The sequence below is a fragment of the Rhododendron vialii genome, chromosome 7a (assembly GCF_030253575.1).
Source record: "Rhododendron vialii isolate Sample 1 chromosome 7a, ASM3025357v1".
Classification (NCBI taxonomy): domain Eukaryota; kingdom Viridiplantae; phylum Streptophyta; class Magnoliopsida; order Ericales; family Ericaceae; genus Rhododendron; species Rhododendron vialii.
The window spans coordinates 8,966,974-8,988,012 of record NC_080563.1 but is presented as its reverse complement, the minus strand read 5'-3'; the positions used below and the strand labels follow the sequence as shown (position 1 = coordinate 8,988,012).

Sequence of the window (21,039 nt, the reverse complement as noted above, 5' to 3'; positions counted from 1 at the left end):
TTCTGTGTTCTTGAGTTAGGGTTTCAACACGGAGAAGAACAGATGCGAGAAAGCCGTGAGAACTGGAACACAATGACAAACGAAAAGAAGAATCAACCTCAGGATCGCGCGATTAGCGTTTGAAGGCTTTGATACCATAAAGAAAATCAAGATCGAGATTGAGAGAGAGAGAGAGAGAGAGAGAGAGAGAACATCTGAACTTGATTCTATTTCATTTTTCCCGATCTGTTTACAATGGAGGCCAGCTCACACTTTTATACAACACACAACTAATCACTTGCTAATCATAACAGAAAACAGATTAACAGTAAACTAATCAGGAGATTAACTAACCAACTAACTCAACTCACTAAACTGCCACATGGCATCTTAAATGCAGAATTAGTGAGTCTTGCTTACATCCTAAGTTCAAGCAAATTTTAACAGATGTAAGTTCAAGTTACTTTAGCAATATGGTGACATTATACAATAGTTCGGGATTACCGCCATGTGGTCTACCACTAAGTGTATAGACCCCATAGAAACATATAGTTGTAAAATGGTCCGGAGTATCACGTGGCTGTACTCTCGGACGAGTAATTACTCAAGCAATATGTGCTATTGAAATTACAGTAGCAGCTTGGTCATGGGACTTGATTATGAATGCAACTTTAACTCTGCTTAGCGTATGGGATTTTTCTTCCAGAAACTGATGCATAACAGAAGAGAAATTTATCTACCAAATAACTGATGTTCAATCACAATTGACCCAATTACGTGCAACTAAGCAATGTTTTAAAAATCAGACCAGACTGACCGGTTCAACTGGTTGGACCGAGGACCGGACCATACTCCAGTCCGGACATTGACAAAAACCGTTCTAAATCAAAAACTGATCTTCAAAAATGAAAACCGCTAGAAATAAGACGGAATCGCTTAACCGGTCAACCTAGTGATGGGGTCAATTGAACCGAACCGGTGAAAATTTTTAATCGCCTTTGCAAAAAGTAACTTTTGAACGCTAATAAAGTGGAAAACGTGGGGTCTAGAGTACTTGCCGCGCAGTACATGCAGGAACTTCACCAACGATTGCTTTCTGACGCGTTGTTATGGTTTTGTAGTTGAAAGTGTTGCTCCCAAAAGAATTCTAACCATGTGGGATGGAGGAAAAACATGAAAACTGCACCTCTTTACTAATTCATCGTTCTTTTTACACTATTAATATATTTTTAACAAAATTATGACATAACGGTTCAACTCCGGTTCGACCACGGCTGTACCGGTCACCCGTCCACCCGATCCTTTTTTTAGTTCGCTCACCGGCCCGGTTTTTAAAACATTGCAACTAAGATTAGTTATGAAGTCATGGATTTATTTAACCAGTTAGTAATTCTTACGGGCATGAGTTAGTAATTCTTACGGGCATGAATTACGCAATGAACTCAATTCATTGGCAAAGTACATTGACACTTCAATTCGTGTATTGAACTTTCATCGAAATTGAATGAACACTAACCTGGATTTTCTCCCGGAGACTGGTGGTGAAAAGGGTTTGGAGTTTGGACGTCTATCGGCCTTATCTAATGAGAGCTGGATCGATCTAGGGTTAGGGCAAATTGCCAAAGGCGCGAACGATGAATCAAGAGGCATGGACTACTCCCATGGAACGATTTTCATGCACCTAAATTGAGAAACAACAATCATTTGTAACGTTTTTCACATACATGTGGGATGGATTACATGTATGCATAGGTCCCGCCTCATGTAATGATTGTTTAGCATTTGAACATATGTAAATTGAGAAACATTTGAACATATGTAAATTCTTTCAACTTACAATAATCGATTCTTTTTATCGGCAAAAGTGACCTTTTGTTACAATAATCAATGTTTAGCTAATGTTTTATTTTTAGTCCATGAAACCCTAAGCTAGCATATACTAGGAATACACAAAAGTGAACCATTGATTATTATTATTATTATACCAATGAATAGTGTCTCATCCAGTCCAAGTTACCAAAGAGAATCTGAATCTCGAAAAGTACTATATGGTTGATCGAGTAGAAGATGAAGATAGGCTAGACTTTGAACATGTCCAAGCAACACTCCGTAGCAAGCCCTCTGTTCCAAAACTTGTCATAGTACTCCTGGTACGTGAATTTCTTGTATACTGCCGGTCGTCGGTTCTTGTCGTCGACCAACTCCGGTGCTGGACCTATCACCGCGTCGGGAGAGGGGCAGTAAAATGTCGGGATCGAAATCCGTTCTCTGTCGCTGTTCACGACGGCTCGATGCAGCACACTCTTGTAGCGATCGTTGCTGATAACCTAATCAAAATTCAAACGAGCACGTACATGAAACAAATGAGGTGAAATAGCAGAAATATCTTACGACCCATATAAATTTACTGATTTCCTACGGGACCACACACACACAAACAAAATGAGACATAAAATTTAAATAGCGGACCCTGTCCTAATTGATTAGGACACTGAATTTTTTGTTTTAGTTCATTTACTTGAGTGAACATGCTGTCGTTGTTCATACTCCCGGAGTACTGAATAAATTACCCTTCAAATCACTAACGAAAGCAGGGGTAAAGCACTGTTTTGGTGAGGGCTGCGAGAGTGGTACCAAGCCCAGATAAAAGAAGAGGGTTATACACTAGGTAGCATAGCCAGCAAATAAAAAAAATCTCTTTAGATCACAATGACATGAATCCGATTATGAATAGGACAAATGCTAGGGCGTTCTCTTCAAGCAACGCATTGTACCCGCTTCAGGGTGCTTCAAGTATATTATGGAACATGATGCCATCGGCAGACCTCAATGAAAAACAATAAATTATATAGCCGACCCCGATTAATTAGAATTTAAGATTCGACTTGGTTTGGTTTGATTTATTAAACATGACCAATCAAAGTAAACCAACAATTAAATACAGAGGGATTAATATTTTTAGGAACATGCAAATTTAAATTTGTTGAGATTAATTTATTATATTAAAAACAATTAACTAAACATCGTACTGATTCAAACATTGACTATATATATACGGAAAGTCTATGAGCACATATGTTCATGTACATACATCACGTATATATGTCTTTTGGGCCCGTTTCGGATCCCAAATAAATGATCGGAGCCACTCATTTTGTTTAAAATATTTTGCCAACGGTCCTTTCAAAAAATAAGCTCAATCTAGTATTGATAAGAATGTTTACTAAACTTCCAACTTTGCTTTAGAATTTAAGTTTGAATTTTTGGACAAAGTTGGACATTTCGTGCACACCCTAATTGATATCGGATTGAGCTTATTTTTTGTAAGGTCCATAAACAAAATATTTTAAACAAAATGAACGGCTTCAATCATTTTTTGAAGACCCAAAACAGGCCTAAAAACCAGTAGCACCTTTCATATATATATACACACATGCACACCTGCATTTGATCTCCAATATTGATGATGAAGGTATTAGGTATGGGATTGACAGCTACCCATTTTCCCTTATGCAAGACCTGCAACCCGGGCACATCATCTTGAAGAAGAATTGTGATCAGGTTCGGGTCAGTGTGACCCGGTAACCCGAAAGTCAACTCCGGTTCGGGACACGGCGGGTAATAGTTCATAGCCATGTGTTGGCCATGGCTGCCAAGTTGTCCACTGACGTAGTCTCTGTCAAGGCCTAAGCTCTCTGATATGGCTCCAAGCAGCCTCAGAGTTAGCCCTCTTACGCTCGTGCAGTACTCCGCCACCTCCTCCCTGCACATCCATAAATACCATCAATAAAAGGAGTGTATATATGTATGTATATGCGTGTCGTGTATCGTTTAAATATCTCAATTTTACGTATTTTCTCATAATCGTATCGCACATTTTACGAATACGTTGCAATGTGGGATTTACGTGCATCAAACAATTCAGAAATATAAAGATGTTTGAATGTGTGTCCCTCTGTTTGTGTCGGTGACGTCAACACTTTTTTCGCAGAACAATATGGCGGACCATTAGATATTTAGATTGATGCGCACCTGAAAGACGGAGGGTTTGTGGGCCAGTCGTGCACGTAGTTTTGAAGTGGGTAACAATGGAGCCTCAAGAAATCTCTCCAGTTGGAAACCTTCTCCGTCTTAACGTTGAAGCTAGTGGACAGCCTTGTGGTCTTAGAAGGATCATCTGAGTAGTTTTTCAACCTCTCACTTTCCGGCAACCGGAAAAACTCCCTGGCTATCCTCTGTACGTTCTCGATCATCATCTCCGGCACCCCGTGGTTTTTAACCTGATCATCATATACATAAATAAACAATGTACGCTAATCAAAATGATAGAACCACAATACTGCAAACACAATAGAAAGTGCACAGATCTGAGCGCGGTCATATCCGGAACAGTCTTATGTTTGTGGGCTTTACATTTAGGTTTCGTTCGGCTAAATAAGCCAACTGATTTTTTTTTCCTTATTTAAATTTTTTTCTATTTGTTAGTTTTTATCAATTTTTTGGAAATTATTGAATCGTCATGACGAAAGGAATCTAAAAAGTAAAAAATTATGATTGAAATTTAATTTTTTTTTAGTAAAGACGAAAAAATTGGTTTATTGACTTATTTTTGTCTTTATTCAAAAAACTTAAGTTTCGATTGTAATTTTTTACTTTTTAGATTTCTCGTCATAATGAGACAATAATTCTTAAAAAATTGACGAAAAACTAACAAATACAAAAAAAAATGAATAAGGACAAAAAAATAAGCCAATTGACTTTATTTAGCCGAACGGGCCTTAGAGCAAGTTTATCAATGAAGCTAAAATGGCTATTTGAGCTATTTTACACGAGAGAACCAAAAAAACAGGTTGCAGTGGAGGAGGTAAATGGGAAGGTAAAATAGCTTTGGAAGAATTGGTTTTGTATTAATACCTCACAACTGTTCATCCGGAATATTATTTATTTGATTATTTAATTCTCTCTCTCTCTCTTCCACTCCCTTTCCCCCTCTCTCTCATACTATAATAATAGGATAAAGGAAAAGATTGAAAGAATGTATATTTTAATAGAGAGTATGTTAAATAGATAGTGTTGGTGTAATGTTGAAAGAAATATGAGTAGGTAAAATGAAAAATGTGTACTGTTCATAAGTTTTTTTAACTAAATATTGGTAAACTTGCTCTTACAATTGCGAACACATCGATGTTTGGATGTGAATAAGTGGTATTACTAGTCTTGATACAAATATGACAAATGTTTATAAAAAAAAAAACACACCTGAAAGAAACCGTGGTGTTGGCACGCGAGACCAATCTTTGCGATGACATGCGAGTGGTCAGGACCGTGAAGGCCCTGAAGATCAATAACCGGAATGAGGTTGGAACCCTCCGATTTCTCGACCTCAGTCAGATTCGGACGATCGGAAATCGGCCGGATGTAATTGGAGGGGACGTGGTTCACGCCATATACGAGGTCGGTCAAGAGTAGATTCATTCTGGACATCCCTTGTCTTTTTATTTTTCTCTATCGACCTGTCTAGAAATGCAGGGATGTGCTGGAATATCCCTGTGTTCCCAACTTTGTTGGGATGGCAATGGATATGCTCTGGGCTTACACCTCCCGCGTATGTATAGGGCCCCAGAATGACAAAATTATTATGAATTTTTGAACCTGTTGCCCAACCACATGGAGTAATTATTCAGGGGATGTTTGGGAGCTAACTTTTTGGCTTTTCATTTTTCACTTTTTGGCTTTTTGGCTTTTGAGATTATGATCAGAATGTATTTTGTATTTGGTAGAGTGTTTGGATGACATGTGCAAAATATATTTTGCAATAGGAATAATGTTTGGAAGATATGAAATGAAAATGAATTATGAATTGATGTTTTACTATATTACCCCCGCAACTATTTCTACTGCTACGTGGCCCTCCCTTCTACCACGTGGCCCTCCCTTCTACCAATGCCCCCACCTACCAGTACTATTCTTCTCCTTTGCTTCTTTTCTTTTCTTCTTTTGGTCAACACAACACTCACAGGGCCGAGAGAGAGAGAGAGAGTGCAGCGTGTGAGAGAGGGAGAGAGAGGGTAGTCCGGCCGCCACTACCTCCTCATCGCCACCTTCAACCGGCCACCATCACCTCCTCCATAACCACCGCCACCAAGCTCACCCCACCATCGGTTCCCACCAGCAACCGAGATCCCCACTTGCACATAACATTCAAAACGAGAAATTATCCGAAAAGAGAGATGGTAGCTTTGTCTTTTTGGCATAGCTTGATTCGAAAATTGGAAAATGAGAATCGAAAAAGCTCCTTTTTGCAGATTTTCGGTTTTGTTGTAGAAACAAGAAATTGGAAAATTCATTTTACCCAAAATTCATTTTCCCTCTTCCTGCCAAACATTCAAAATCCAAAAATGGGAATTGAAAAATGTAAAACCAGGTCTTCCAAACACCCCCTCAATAGTTCGGGAGTACCGCCACGTGGTACCTTAGACCGCTTTATAATCACATATTTTTGTAGGATCTATATACTTAGTGATAGACCCTTCATGTAGTTGTAAAGTGGTCCGAAGTATTACTTGACAGTACTTCTGAACTATTATATGATTTCACAACTATGTTTACGGCAATATCCATATTCAAATTCGAGATAGTAGGATGTTGCATTCACATGTCACCGCTGTTTTCAAAATTAGTAATTTTTGCATTCCTCTTCTATTCTTCTCCGTGGACTTCCATCTAGTAAATATTTTAAAAATAATCAACGGTTTAGATCATATGGGCGGGCTCTACAATCGGTCAGTCCCCTTTTCCGTTGGTCTGTGGTGTTTCGCATTAAAAAAAACTAAGAACCTAGTTTTTTTTTTTTTTAAATCGAGAGAGTCTTTTACAAATCGGGTTTGACTATCAATAGGCCTGTCAATGGACCACCTTATGAAATTTGGATTCGGATTTATGAAATTCGGATTTGTAAAAGACTCTCTTGGATTTATGAAATTCGAATTCGGATTCTGTCGGATTCGGATTATTTCAGAACACCTTAAGACTGTGTTCTTATGAACTTAATTTAAACTGACATTTTTTCTCTAAAAAATGGTTATTTTTTAAAATACTTTGATAAAAGTTAAAAAAAAAATTACTTTTTTGATTTTTCTCGTCCAGATGAATCAATAACTCACAAAATTAACAAATGAAAAAAAAAATTAAATATAAATAAAAGTTTTAAATTTAAGTTAAATTCAAGAGAACGGGACCTACATCCCAACAACAGAATTAAATCTGGGGTCTTGAGAGCTCCAGCTCCTATACCGACTAAAAAGTAGGGGGGCAGCTGTCAATTGATAGATCTCAAATTCTAAACTCAGTGATGTCATGGTGATAAACGTGAATGACCTCACACAAGAGGTGAGCATGGCTAGCTCCGCCATTTGAATTGTCTAAATCCGACTCCTAACTTGGTCGTCTGCTTACCATTAAGTCATAAAAATAAAAAATATATACAAGTCAAACAAACCAAATTGAGGTTAAATGTGCTTCAAATTTGAATTATATCAAAAAATCAAATTGTGAATGTAACTCTGATATGGTAATATTTTATGATAAGCACGATCCGATTCAAAGAAAGCACTGCCTCATCGCATTTTTTGAAGCACATTCTTCAAATACTAGAAGAAAATTGGTACTAGAAGAAAATTGTTGTCACAAAAATGACATTAAAAAAAGTTTTGTTCCTCTAAAGTTTTTATTTTTTAAGTACTTAGGGAGTGTTGTACTAACTAAAATAAGTTTTTATATTTTGAATTAAATGTGATATATTGTGAAAAAATGACATGTCTCGTAAAATAAAAAATAAATAAAAGTATTTTTTTTATACTCAAGAACCAAATGGCAAAAATACTAACACGGGTAGTTAAGCAATATTTCACAAATCATGTTTGACATTAGCGAGCGCACCTTAAATTCCAACAACAATCTTGACGAAAAAGCTACAGATGTTGTATACACGGTGTTTGGGGCCTACTAAGGGGTCCCAAAAAACAATTCAATCGTTTCACAATAATTTTAAAATAGTTTTTGAGTAGCTCTGTAAAAAAAATCAATGTAATTAATTTTTTGTTCAAAAGTTAAGATCATGGATTCCGAGAGAAAAATTAAAATATTAGATCAAATACTTTCAAATATTAAATTAAGCTGATTTTTTATAAGGTCACCAAAAAATTACTACTCCCTCCGTCCCTAAATAAGTATTAGGCGCGTAAAACTAGATCTTCAAAAAAGTGCATTTGTTTCGTTAAAAAAATTAATTATTTTTCACAAATCAATAGATATCAATGAGTTCTACAATATTAGTTTGTGAAAAAAAAATTAAATTTTTTAATAAAAAATATGCATATTTTGTAAAACTTAGTTTTACGTGCCGAACACTTATTTAGGAACGGAAGGAATACAATTTAATTAACAGATAATGTTTTCGGTAATGAATAAGTTTTGAGGAAAAAAATTTGTTGCAATCGAGTTATTTGGTGTTTTCGATAGTAAATAAGTTATTGAGAAATGTTAAGTTATTTTTTGTAGTGAATAAGTAGATGGGTATGTGAGTGAAAAAATTATTAAGAAAGAAGTTGTTGTTGACAAATTGCTTCCATGGAGAAAATATTTTAAAAATAATTAACGGTTTAGATCATTTGGGTGGGCTTCATAATCGATCGGTTCCTATTTCGGTCGCTCCGCAGTGTTTCGCATTGAAAAAGACTCATAACCTAGTTTTTTTTAAATCAACAAGAGTCTTTAACAAATCGGGTTTGACTTCAGACCCCTTAAATCCCAACAACAACATAATCAAATCTGTGGTCCTAAGGCCCTGTTCTGCAACCTTAAATAAGTACTTATTTTTTAAGAAGATAATTTCAAGTTTAAAAATAATGTGTTTATGCAAATAATTTTCCTACCAATATGAATCTTGTTTGATAGATTCCATCAACATCTTTTATACGGTGCAAAAAAAATTAAAAAATTATTTTTCATTTACATTATTTTTGAGTTTGAAAATGTGAAATACGCTGCTTATTTTTTAAGAAGATTTCTGAAACAGGGCTGAGAGCTCTAGCTCCTACACCAACAAAAAGGTATAAGGGCTTAGGTAGGGGTGGCAAATTGAACTCAAACCTATTAATCAACTCAAATTCATTCATTAGAAAATAGATCCAATCCAACCCATTTATTAATTGAATTAGAATGGGTTCAACCCATCTAACTCATTTCTTAATTGGATCTTAGTTGGGTCTTAATTTTTTGAAAATGTCAATCCATTATGAAATGGAAAAGCCCGAAGGCAGACAGATTACATCGCAAAATACAGGATTAAACCAAAACTAACACAAGCTAGACAGAAGTACATGCTAACCAAACACTACTACTCTAGGCACCCCTGCCGAAGCAGGCCTGCAACTCGATTGCTGGACTAGGAGTCGGTCATCGAAAGTGATAATAGAAGTCTCGAGGGACAACAATCCAACCCCAAACTACGCTCATGATGCAATCTGGTCGGGGACGATATCCAGAAAGCGCTAAAAACACCGGCACACCCATATCCGAAAGCTCAACGACACTGGCGAACCACCACTGCCAACAACCCACTGACACAGGTAGACCACATCAATGCAAGCCTTGCTGACACTCCAAGCTCCGACACACGACCGTCGGCAGCACAACGTGCTCGTGGAACCGCAGCGGAGCAACCAGACACCACCCCTGAATACCAAAACCTTCAACTACAATCCAATCGCGCACCAAAATCGCCGGCACAACCTGGGCACGCAACGGATATCACTGCAACTGAAAAACTCCGATCAACAACAAACCTTATCCTAAAATTATTATCCCACCACCAACACCCACTGGATCTAAAAGCCTAGACCAGTACGGACCGGACCGGGAAAACCGGCCTGTAGAAGACCAGGACAAACGGCTGGTACAGAAGAAAATAACAACAAAACCCTAACCCCAGGACTCACCTTATTGCCACATCAAACGCCTGCCGTTTGCCGGACCACCAGTCACCGCCCTCGAGCTGCAGTCTGAACCAGCATCACCGGACAACAAGGACGGAAAGCCCATCACGAGAGCTGGACCACCGGCCAGAAAAAGCGGAAGGAAGAGGAATGAAAGGGGGGGGGAAGCGGGAAGGAACGAAGACGGGAAAACTGGAAGGTGGGAAGAGGGGAGAACGACGATGAGGGAAGGAGGTGGCGGCCCCCCTCTCTCAAATCTAGATCTAGTTAGAGGAGTGGGTCTTAATTGAGTCAACTAAAATGACCCAAAAGTCAAGACTATAACCTACCAAAAGTTGTAATTTTACCCGTACAAGAGCATTTACACAAAACCAAACCGGAAAAGCCATCTCGGAAATCATACTCCAAATCACGAATTTTTTTTTGGTGTCAGGTGGGTATATCTCACGTGGTACCCGTTCAGTACATCCAGACCGTTCGATACATTTTTGGATGGCTCAGATTGAAACTCTCTCTCCTCTCACCCCAACACTTTCTCTCTCATTTTTCTCTATCCAAATCCGAGTCATTCATAAACGCAATGGATGGCTCGGATGTACCGAGCGGGCACCACGTGTACCACCCGGCACTGAATTTTTTTTTCCCCAAATAGTAGACCCACAACCAACCCACAAATCCATCTCTCTCTCTCTCTCTCTCCACAATTCCTTATTTTTGGGTGAAGAACTCCAAAAGCAGCAATGGCGTCAACACCTCCACTGTGGTAACTCTAGCTGGCGGCATAGTTCAGCAGTAATAGTCCAACTCGGCCACACAACGATTTTCAAGCAAGAACCGATTTTCAATTTTGTGGGTTTTCAATTTCAGTTTTTGAATTTGTTGATTTTTAATTGGGTTTGTGGATTTGTTGAGAGAGAGAGAGAGAGAGAGAGAGAGGAGTTCTCAGAAAAATAAGGAAAGTGGGAAAGAAATATCATTTGATTCATCTCTGCGTGTTTGAAATGTTAAAGCATCCAACTCCAAATCAATTGGCAAAAGTGAAGAGGCTGCCCAAGCTCATATACTAGTTTTGGAGGAGATATTTAACCGATGTGGGACAAATCCCAATACTCCCCCGCACGTGCGACCCCTGACTCGCATATGGAGAGGTCAACAAAGGATTCGGAACACACGAATCACAATGAAATAAAGTGCAACTATGGCACAAACAAAGGGGAAAAGCCTCCGAAACTCTAGCTCTGATACTATGTTAAAGCATCCAACTCCAAACCAATTGGCAAAGAGTGGAGAGGCCGCCCAGACTTATATACTAGTTTTGGAGGAGATAATTAACCAATATGGGACAAATTCCACAATTTCAAGAATTTGGAACACTCAATTGAATTGGATTGTGAAATATTGAAAGGAGAGAGAAAAGAAAATATGAATGCCGGGTAATTCGGCAAATGAAACATGTTTTAAAATTCTAATATATATGTGATTGGGTTAATGCAATTAATTTTTCGTTAATTTTAAAATAGTTTTTGAGTAGCCTTGTAAAAAATCAATGCAATTAATTTTTTGTTCAAAGTTAGAATCATGAATTCTGAGGGAAAAATTAAAATATTGGATCAAACACTTTCAAATATCAAATTAAGCTAATTTTTTATAAGGTTACAAAAAGAATTACTACAATTTTTATTACCAGATAGTGTGTCAGGTAATGAATAAGTTCTGAGAAAAAATTTATAGCAATTTAGTTGTTAAGTGTTTCTGGTAGCAAATAAGTTATTGAGAAATGTCAAGTTATTTTTGATAGTGAATAAGTTGTAGATGAGTATGTGAGTGAAAAAATTGTTAAGAAAAAAGTTATTATTGAAAAGTTGTTAAATAGTAACGAATACAAGTGGGGTCCCACGGGGGCACCGGCCCCACTCAATATTGTAAAATTACATTAATTTTCTTAAATATTTCAATTACACCTTATACATTTTTTATAGTGTTCCAATAATTAACTCTAGATAATTTCCATTACGAGGGTATTTGTCCGATTTATTTCTTCGAATGCTAAAGTTTCACACCATCTTTTAGTGCAAACATATTCCTTTCTATTAATTATAAGATGAAATTACAAATATACTATTTCAATTTGTTATTTTACCCGCAAAAATGCATCAATTGAGGAATTATAAACTTTCGGGTTGAGTTTACTAATTTGCGTGTCCCCTCTAATGTAAATTTTTGAATCCGTTTCAAACAATAAACTAAAATGCCAAAATTTATTGATTAGTGTGAACGAGTCGATAAAAACACCAATGTTTTTTCTTCAAGTTCTTTGTGGAAACCGCGTTTGTACTACAGTATAATCTGTTGTGGTGGGGCTTGGGAGCTCCAATTCAAATACCGAAACCTTCCCTTCCCCCCCCCCCAAGAAAAAATAAATAAATAAAAATGAAAGCGACACATTAATATGTCACACATTAATTAATAATTACACATCTTTTACATGCATGTGTGAAAATTTTACAATATACCACATGTATGTGAAAAGAATGTGATTGGGGTGTGACAAATTGATGTACCCCTAACATTTCTTAAAAAATAAATAAAAAAGCAGCAGCAGGAGCTCAAAATCATTACGTAAACAAACTGTGATAATATCATGGGCATATGACGTCACGGCGATGACATTGGCAATGAAGAATGTGGTGGATTCGTTCACGCGGTGGCCGTGGGCCCGTGGCCACGGCCGACCCAAGCCTTTCTTCTTCTTTTTTGCACATTAGGTCCTTCAACTGATTGTACATTACGAAATTTGCCTTTCAATCTTCCTCTATAAAAGCGACACCGATCGATTAACAGTTTTTATTTTTATTTTTACAAGGATTGATTCACAGTTTAGTTGGTCACTAAAAACCAATATTTTATGATTGTTGATTTTGTCACTCTCTTTTTTGTTAACGCCACTCTCCTGCAAATGTATTTTTTATTCAAAAATACACTTGCAGGGAAATGACGTTAACATAAAAGAGAGTGACAAAATCATTTCCCTATTTTATTGATGGTTTCGGAAGTAACTATCTTTTTCTTGAATATATGGTGTTTAGCAATTGTCTAAATTTCACAACACACGAAACACATAATTTTCCAAGCTGGAAAATTGATGTGAACTAGTTGAAAATTTAGAATTATTGCGAAAATTCAAAACATTAATCAAGTATTTTATTTACCACTCCAAAAAAAATTACATTATTCTATTTGAAATAGGATTGAATTAATAGAATATAGGAAATCATTCAAGGTGAAACTGAAATACAATAGGAAAATTTGTTGATTAAGGTTGACATTTCTGCGCTAATTTAAAATTGAATGTAGTTTTTTTTGGTCAATTGATAAGAGAGATCATTTATATCATGCATAAATTACGAAATTCAAATCATTAAACAGTACATCAATTGCATGAGAGTTACGAAATGACCAAGCCCCCAACTCTACCAATTTAAGAAATATACCTATCGTAGAAGAAAAATAAACAAAGAAAGAAATAAAGAGTTCTTTCTAAGTGGAGAGATTATTGATTCTTGCTTTCAGCAAAATTCAACCCTTTGGCGTCTCAATCACGACTATACAAGAGTAACCAACTGAGCTAGACCCGTTGCACGGGAAAATTAGCGATCATCACATGATGCTCCAAACCTTTCTTGGCTCCATCACTAATGAAAAAGACATATGAAGGAGACGTACAGGGCACTAAATACGTACCTCGCTAGGTGGGGTTTCTATCATCATAATCATAATACTCCCTTCGTTCATGTGTAGTTAGTTCATTTTGGGAGTCTGTGTCATTTTTAATTTTTTATATCTTTTAATATAGACTTCAAAAAATATGCAATATAAATATTATTTGATAAATTTTAATTAGTTTTATTATTTTATGTTTTCAAAATTATGAAAAATATTATAAATTAAAAAATAAAATAATTTGTGGACAGAGAGAGTAAAGCTACGCACGGCGGATACGAGGAGCTTCGACATGACATCTGCATCAGCTACTAAAACGCAATCAAGAGTCAAGATGTTTTCGTCAACGTGCTGGCGTCATCCATAGCTGAAGTGCCAGCTTGTCAATTAAAAATTTCTGTCAATTGGGACCAGAATGGAGTCATGGATATGAAAATAAAATGAATATAGATTATTTTTAATTTGAATAGTACAAAATACTTTTAAATGGCTGAGATTGAGCGCCGTAAATCTTATTCACAGCTCCTTCATAAATAAGATTTTCTCAATTGAGAATGAAGCTTGCTCCCCTTTGTTTGGTTTTAAGTTTTAAAAAATAATTTTGGTATAATGAGTAATAATGATTTGAGAAAAATAAATAAATGCACGGATGATTCCCTCGAGAAAGCCAATTTAATGATTTCTCTTTTTGGTTTGAAGTCACCTTGCTGTGAAAATTTTTATTTTGGCAGCCTCCAACCAAACTAATGCCAATCAATATTTGGCAATTGAAATGGCTTTGTTTGCCTTTTATTGTCGATAATGAATTTGGGGGGTAAAAATTCAATTGTGGAAGAGCCAACTATAAAACTTAAATGGCTAGAAAATTCGAAACTTAAAGCAAGTCGAATCATGAAAATAATCATTTGACTAGAGTTTTTCATTTAGATCTTGGATATATGGTCGAAATAGAAAATGAAACCTTCACTCCATCTATACAGGTTAAGAGTGGTGAAAACATAACGATGGAGTATGAGTTCAAGCCAATATATCATGGCTGTGAATTTTTTATGATTGAAGGATAGATTTTCCAACGGTATTTGTATTGGCTTTGGTTGAGATACATCAGGTGATTAGTTTATGCCATCTGTTCCACCCAGGGACGGATTGGAAGGGGATCACGCGGGGCACATGCCTCCACTCGAAAGCGTGCCCTCACTCAAAATTAAAATATTTATATATATTTTGTAAAAAATAGCATAATTATGAAAATGTGTTAATATATCAACATACACACTTGGATGTATCTCAAAACTACATATAAAATTAATTTTATGTCTGAATTTTACCAGCAATGCTTTATAGGACAGAATATTGGTCTATTAAGAAATAACTGTGAGCAAGATGAGTGTAGCGAAAATGAGAACGTTGAGGTGAATGTGTGGTAAGACTAGACGAGACAAGATTAGAAATGAAACAGTTCGTGAGATGGTAGGTGTAGCACCTATAGAGGAAAAGTTGAGAGAAAATAGGCTAAGGTGGTTTGGACATATCTACCGTAGACCAGAAGATGCAATTGTTAAGAGAGCGGATAAGATAGTTCTAGGTAGCAATGTTACAGGGAGAGGTAGATCTAAATTGACATTAGATGTTGTAGTGCATAAAGATATTAGTATAATGGATCTATGTGAACAAGTGACCTTTGACAGAGCTCAATGGAGGAAACGGATATATGTAGCCGACCCCAAGTGATTGGGACATAAGGCTCGATTTGGTTTGGTTTGGTTTGATTATGAGTTATTTGTTTATTTGAAACTATTATTTCTTAATTCTCTTTATTTTTAACAATTTGAGGGAAATATTTTAAAATAAAGTTATTAACAAAACTAGCTTGATCATTCTAAAACTTATCGTTGTTTATTTAAAACATATTTTAAAATTGTTGTTTGAGATTTTGTGCTCATTTTTACCGAATTTAACTTAAAGTACACTTTATAAATTTTTGTAGTTAGTAATGTATGTCTTAATTTTGTACGATCTTACTATGGTTGACTAAAAAAAATAAACTTTCGCCATTATGATTAACAGGTGCCTCCACTAGGCTAAATTCTTGGATCCGTCTCTGGTTCCACCATTGATCTTTGGTTGGTACAAGATTTTTCTGTCGAGGACTATACAAATGGCCAACTATAGTCTATAGTGTTTAAAATGGTTCGCTGAATAGCCTTTTATATTTGTTTGGCCAAAGTTTCCTTCAAAAGAACTAATCGACAGAACCATGCTACTACTTTCGACATTAGTTTTTTAAGCCTTGAAGCAAGCGGTGGCTCCAGAAATTTATAGTAGGGTGTTCAAAAATTACCTTACCTCTACTAGCTGATCTATTAACCAATAATATATATAAAAAATAAAAAATAGTAATATAAATAGTGCGGTAAAAAAACATAACCTATATTTTGAAAAAAATTAACTACAATGCAAAATGAGAACTTAAAAATATATACTATATTTTTTAACAGTTTTTTTTTTTTTTGAAAATCATCGTACTGGGTAGTAGACAATGTTTTGAGAATGGAGGGGGTAAAATTTTACCATTGTCCTTGATGAGTTCTCATATTTTGTGCCAACGTTTAACCGACGTATTAATCTACTAGAACCATTTTGAAAGAAATTGTAGCGAATATATTGGGGTTGACTTTCTTGAAAATATGTTATTCTTTAGGATGATATGATGAGATTTTCTATCCTAATCTTAAATTTGAAGGAGTATTACTCAAATTAACCGGGTTTTACAATGTAGTTGAATTTTTTTTGAACTTTGTTCGTAATTCTATAAGTTAACTAGAAAAAAAGTAGTTATTATCATGAATGCAAATCAACACATTTAGACCATCGACAATAAAGATGGAGAGAGAACACAAAGCATAATACTTACACTAATACATTTCTTTTATCAGCAAAAAATTCTTTATAAATCTTTGAAAAAGAGTATAAAGATTTAACTGATCAAGGGCACACCGGCGAACGCCACCTGAGAACTAAACTCAAAGGAAAGTAAGGAGCCAACCAAAACACTAATATATTCTTGTTTTTCTCTTACTTTTTTCATTATGTTTGTGAGCTTTATTTTAGGTAATGTGGTAGGTGTTCAATATAAATTACCTAGATTTTTTGATCCACGAATTACCTAGATTGATGAGCTATAATTGAGTTGTGATTGAGTATTCAATTAGTTTTGGATTTGGTGTTCAATTCATTTTTGAGTTAGGTGTTCAAGAACATTAAAATTGGGTGTTCATTGACATTTGAGTTGGGTGTTCAAAACATGGGCTACCCTAAAATTTCTACATGTATTCTAACAATAAATTTTTTTTTGTTTTTGGGGTGGTCATGTGACCATGGTGGGTTGGCTGTGGAGCCGCCACTGCTTTAAGGCTTTGATACATTAGTCTAAAACTCTTCGAGAGTTGGGGACATAAATGTTTACATCGTAAAAAGTTATTACCGATCGATATCAACAGATGGGTAATTTTCTACTAGTTAAATTCTTCACTTGGATTAGCCCTTAACCCAATTGAATTTATCGATCAGTACTAATTAAGAGATATATTTACCAAAGTTAATTCTTAACTCAAGTAAATAGGGGCATTGTTTGTACCGAAAAAATGACCGTCCAATAAAAACATGCCACATTGTGAATACTTGGTAACAAAAAGAGAGCGAAGCATGAATCTGATTTGATCCGTGAAGCAATGGAGATCATGGCAGTTGTTTTGGTGAGATCATGGGCAGGAAACTCGACTACAAGAAAATCGTTCTATAGCAACGGTCGAAAGCGTTGCTAAAAAGCCCAAAAACCGTTGGTAGAGACCCATTTAGGTTATACCAACGATTGGAGAACCGTTGGTCAAACCGTTGCAATATATCCGTTGCTATAGAGGTATAGCAATGGTTTTATCGAGCGTTGGTACAGATTTTTTTTTACTAACGGTTTCATTAGCGACGGTTATAACCGTTGCTAAAGGCTATTTTCTTTTTTCTTTTTAAAAACAAACCAATGTGTGATGTAAGCTTCCACGTGGCAGACACATGTCACTCATGTGCTGACGTGGCTGTTGCGTGGCTACAAATAATCTTTGCTCCTCCTGAGATTCGAACCCCTGACCTCGCGTGTGCGCGCGCACGCGAACCAACTGAGCTAGCCCATAACTTGTGTGAAATCATACATCTTTTAATATTTATACTATACTAGCCCGATTTTTTTAATCCTTTTTTAGTCCTTTTTGTTAAATTCACATAAATTTTTTGATTGGTCAGTCATTACTATGAGATGAGTCTAAAAAATTTAAAAAAATGTAACTAAAAGCATAAAAAATCAATATGGGCGAAAAAATATCAAACAACTAACATTTGTTGTCTTTAGTGTCATCTTATATGATATTTTTTTTCAATTTCGGTCCACAATTTTATACTTTTTTTTATTCTTGTTAAGATGAATGATTAATCCCAAAATAAATTATTAGTTTCAAAAATTACCACAAAATGCTAAAAAAATACGTTAAATAAACAATACCGGAAAAAATACCACAACAACAATTTAGGAAAAATAGCCCTAACAAAAGCAATGGTCTCGATCATCATGATTGTGTCACGGTCGAGTGGCTAAAGTACGTTCAAGAATGAAGTTAATTGAGTATCGATCGCTACACACTTATTGGACAGAAAAACTTATTTTATTAATGAAATTGTGTATCGATAAAGAAATTTTCTAAATCCAATCGAGCCAAATTTGTACGAGAACGATTTAATCAACATGAAAAATAAAATCAATGGTCCCGATCGTTAGTTTAGGTTTGAAAACTGATCGCATGAAAGAAAATTGGTTTTGGCGGTATAAAATTCTACTAACGGTTAATGAAAACCGTTGCTATAGTCCAGTTTATAGTAACGGTTATTAAAAACCGTTGCTATAGTCCAGTTTATAGTAACGGTTATTAAAAACCGTTGCCATAGTCCAGTTTTTAGTAACGGTTAATTAAAACCGTTGCTATAGTGTTGTAATCTACCAACGGTCACCTAAAAACCGTTGCTATAGTCCTATTTCTAGTAACGTTTTGCAAACCGTTACTATACACCATCTATACCAACTGTTTTTTCAACCGTTGCTAAAAAAACCGTTGGGAGATCCAAAATTTCTAGTAGTACCATTGCACAAGATGGTGGGTGGCAACTTGGCCTAGTTTTGCTCTTTAGTTAGTGGAGTAGTGGTTTGTTCATGGAGAAAATGGAGGCAAAGTGAAAACCATGGGTGTTGCTTCTATTCCAGTATAAATATGGACGGACGAAGACTGAGAAAAGCCCAGACTAATCATCAAACAAACAGCTGTGTTATGTTTGGTTTGTCCATTAGGCAGTAATTTAGAAACTTTAGACTTAGTTCGAAGTAGTTAAAAGTAGTTCGTAGTAGTAGTAGTAATTACTGTAATCTATTCTGTTCGTTTTATTTTGAAGTTGGAGAATCAATTGGAAAACAAGTTGTTTTGAATTGATTAAGGTATCTTGTTCTTCTTTTGATTGTCAAATTTCTAGTAAATCGTTATGCCGTTTCAATACTTCTAGAAAGAAAAATCCTCTTCATTGAGGTAATTGAATTGACGCCATAATCGCCTGATTAAGTTTGGCTTTTATAAGTTAAATCTGAAAAGGATAATTACAAGCCTTTTATGGCACGATCGCACATAATCATATTTTTGAAGTAGCCAAAAATCTCAACCGAACGGTGAAATTATGATAGTTTAATGATGAAATGGATGGTTTTAGTAGTTTAAAGACGAAGTAGAAAAAAAGATGACAGTTTGAGGGACAATAGCATAAAAACTCTAATACTTATGAGGGGTTTTATGAAATGAACAATGTGGCAAATCGGTTGTAAAATTAGGAGTGTGAGTAGATAGACTTCCCCACTAAAAAAATAATAATAATAAAGTAATTGGATAGGATAGCATTATATCTTATTTAATGACTATTTTCTTTAAAGGTAATCTTATTTAATGATTCGTAATGCTTATTTTATAAGTGACAGTGTGTACTCCATTTATGCAAAAAGACAAAGTTTAAAATTGAAAATTATTCACACTGGCATTACATATATAGAAACGCGGATTGCTTTATGTGCACAATCACATGATTCACATCTGAAGATAATTAAGGAATCATCAAATTAAATTAGAGAAATAATTTTGCCATTCTTTTCTTTTTTTGTTAATGTCACTCTCCTGCAAATGTATTTTTGCATAAAAAATACACTTACAGGATAGTGCAAAAATACACTTGCAGGAGAATGACGTTAACAAAAAAAACAAAGTGATAAAATCAACAGCCTTAAATTATCATTTCATGATAAGTACGTACAATTAGGCAAAATTTTAGGACGTCGGCAAAGGACAACAGACAATGCAACCTAATGAGCATTATTAGGCTAAATTTTAGGACGTCGGTAAAGGACGACTGACAATGCAACCTAACGTGCATTTTCTCCATCACGCGTTGTGTTTGTGATGGAATTTAGGAAATCGCGGTGGCCTCAAAACCACAGGTACCCTACCTTTGCAAGCTGCGTTCACAACCGAACGAAAATCATTTGCTTCACCTATTTATGTCGGTTATATGGTACGGTGCATCCGTATTTTGAAAATATCTAAGCATGTAAAATGGTTTTTGCTTGGCCACATCCACAGACCACATTCTTCTCTTGTGGTTCCCGCAACCAATCAATCCCCTTTGTGTCATGGCTTACATCAAATTCATACATCATCATCACGCATCACACTTTTTTCGTAATTTGACAGTGTCAGAACCTTGGAAAGATCGATAGAATTGTGTGACTTTGTGTGTCGGAAATTTGCAGGAGTATCGGTGCTACGAAACGAAATCGATAGAAAACAAACAATGGCAGCCCCACTTGTTTTTTTGAATGTCAAAATCCAGCGGCCGTTACCGATGAAAAACACTAAAAAAAAAATCAGTTATTTTCAAAGGGAAATCTGGAATATCCGTATTGAAAAAAAAAAATCAGTTATTTTCAAAGGGAAATCTGGAATATCCGTATTGAAATATTTAAGCATATGCTGTAGTAAAATGGTTTTACTTGGTCGCATCCACAGACCACATTCCTCTTGTGGTTTCGGCAATTAACCCTCTGTGTCATGAACTTACATCATAATTCATACATCATCACACACCACACTTTTTTGGTGATTGGTCAGTGTCGAGTCTTGAAATGATCGATATAGTTGTGTGACGAAAATTTGCAGAAACATCGGTGCTATGAAACGATATCGATAGGAAATCAGACAATTGCGGCCAC

At 35.7% G+C, this 21,039-nt stretch overlaps 1 protein-coding gene across 1 annotated transcript; it reads right to left on the bottom strand.

The window, feature by feature from the left end:
* Positions 1 to 1,830: 1,830 nt before the first annotated feature.
* LOC131332875 (protein DMR6-LIKE OXYGENASE 2-like) lies at positions 1,831 to 5,573 on the bottom strand. The gene is made up of 4 exons (XM_058367185.1): positions 5,239 to 5,573; positions 4,012 to 4,259; positions 3,421 to 3,742; positions 1,831 to 2,306 (listed from the first exon to the last, which is right to left on the bottom strand). The coding sequence occupies exons 1-4, from the start codon at positions 5,461 to 5,463 to the stop codon at positions 2,058 to 2,060; spliced, it is 1,044 nt and encodes a 347-aa protein (XP_058223168.1). The 5' UTR covers positions 5,464 to 5,573; the 3' UTR covers positions 1,831 to 2,057.
* Positions 5,574 to 21,039: the final 15,466 nt, after the last annotated feature.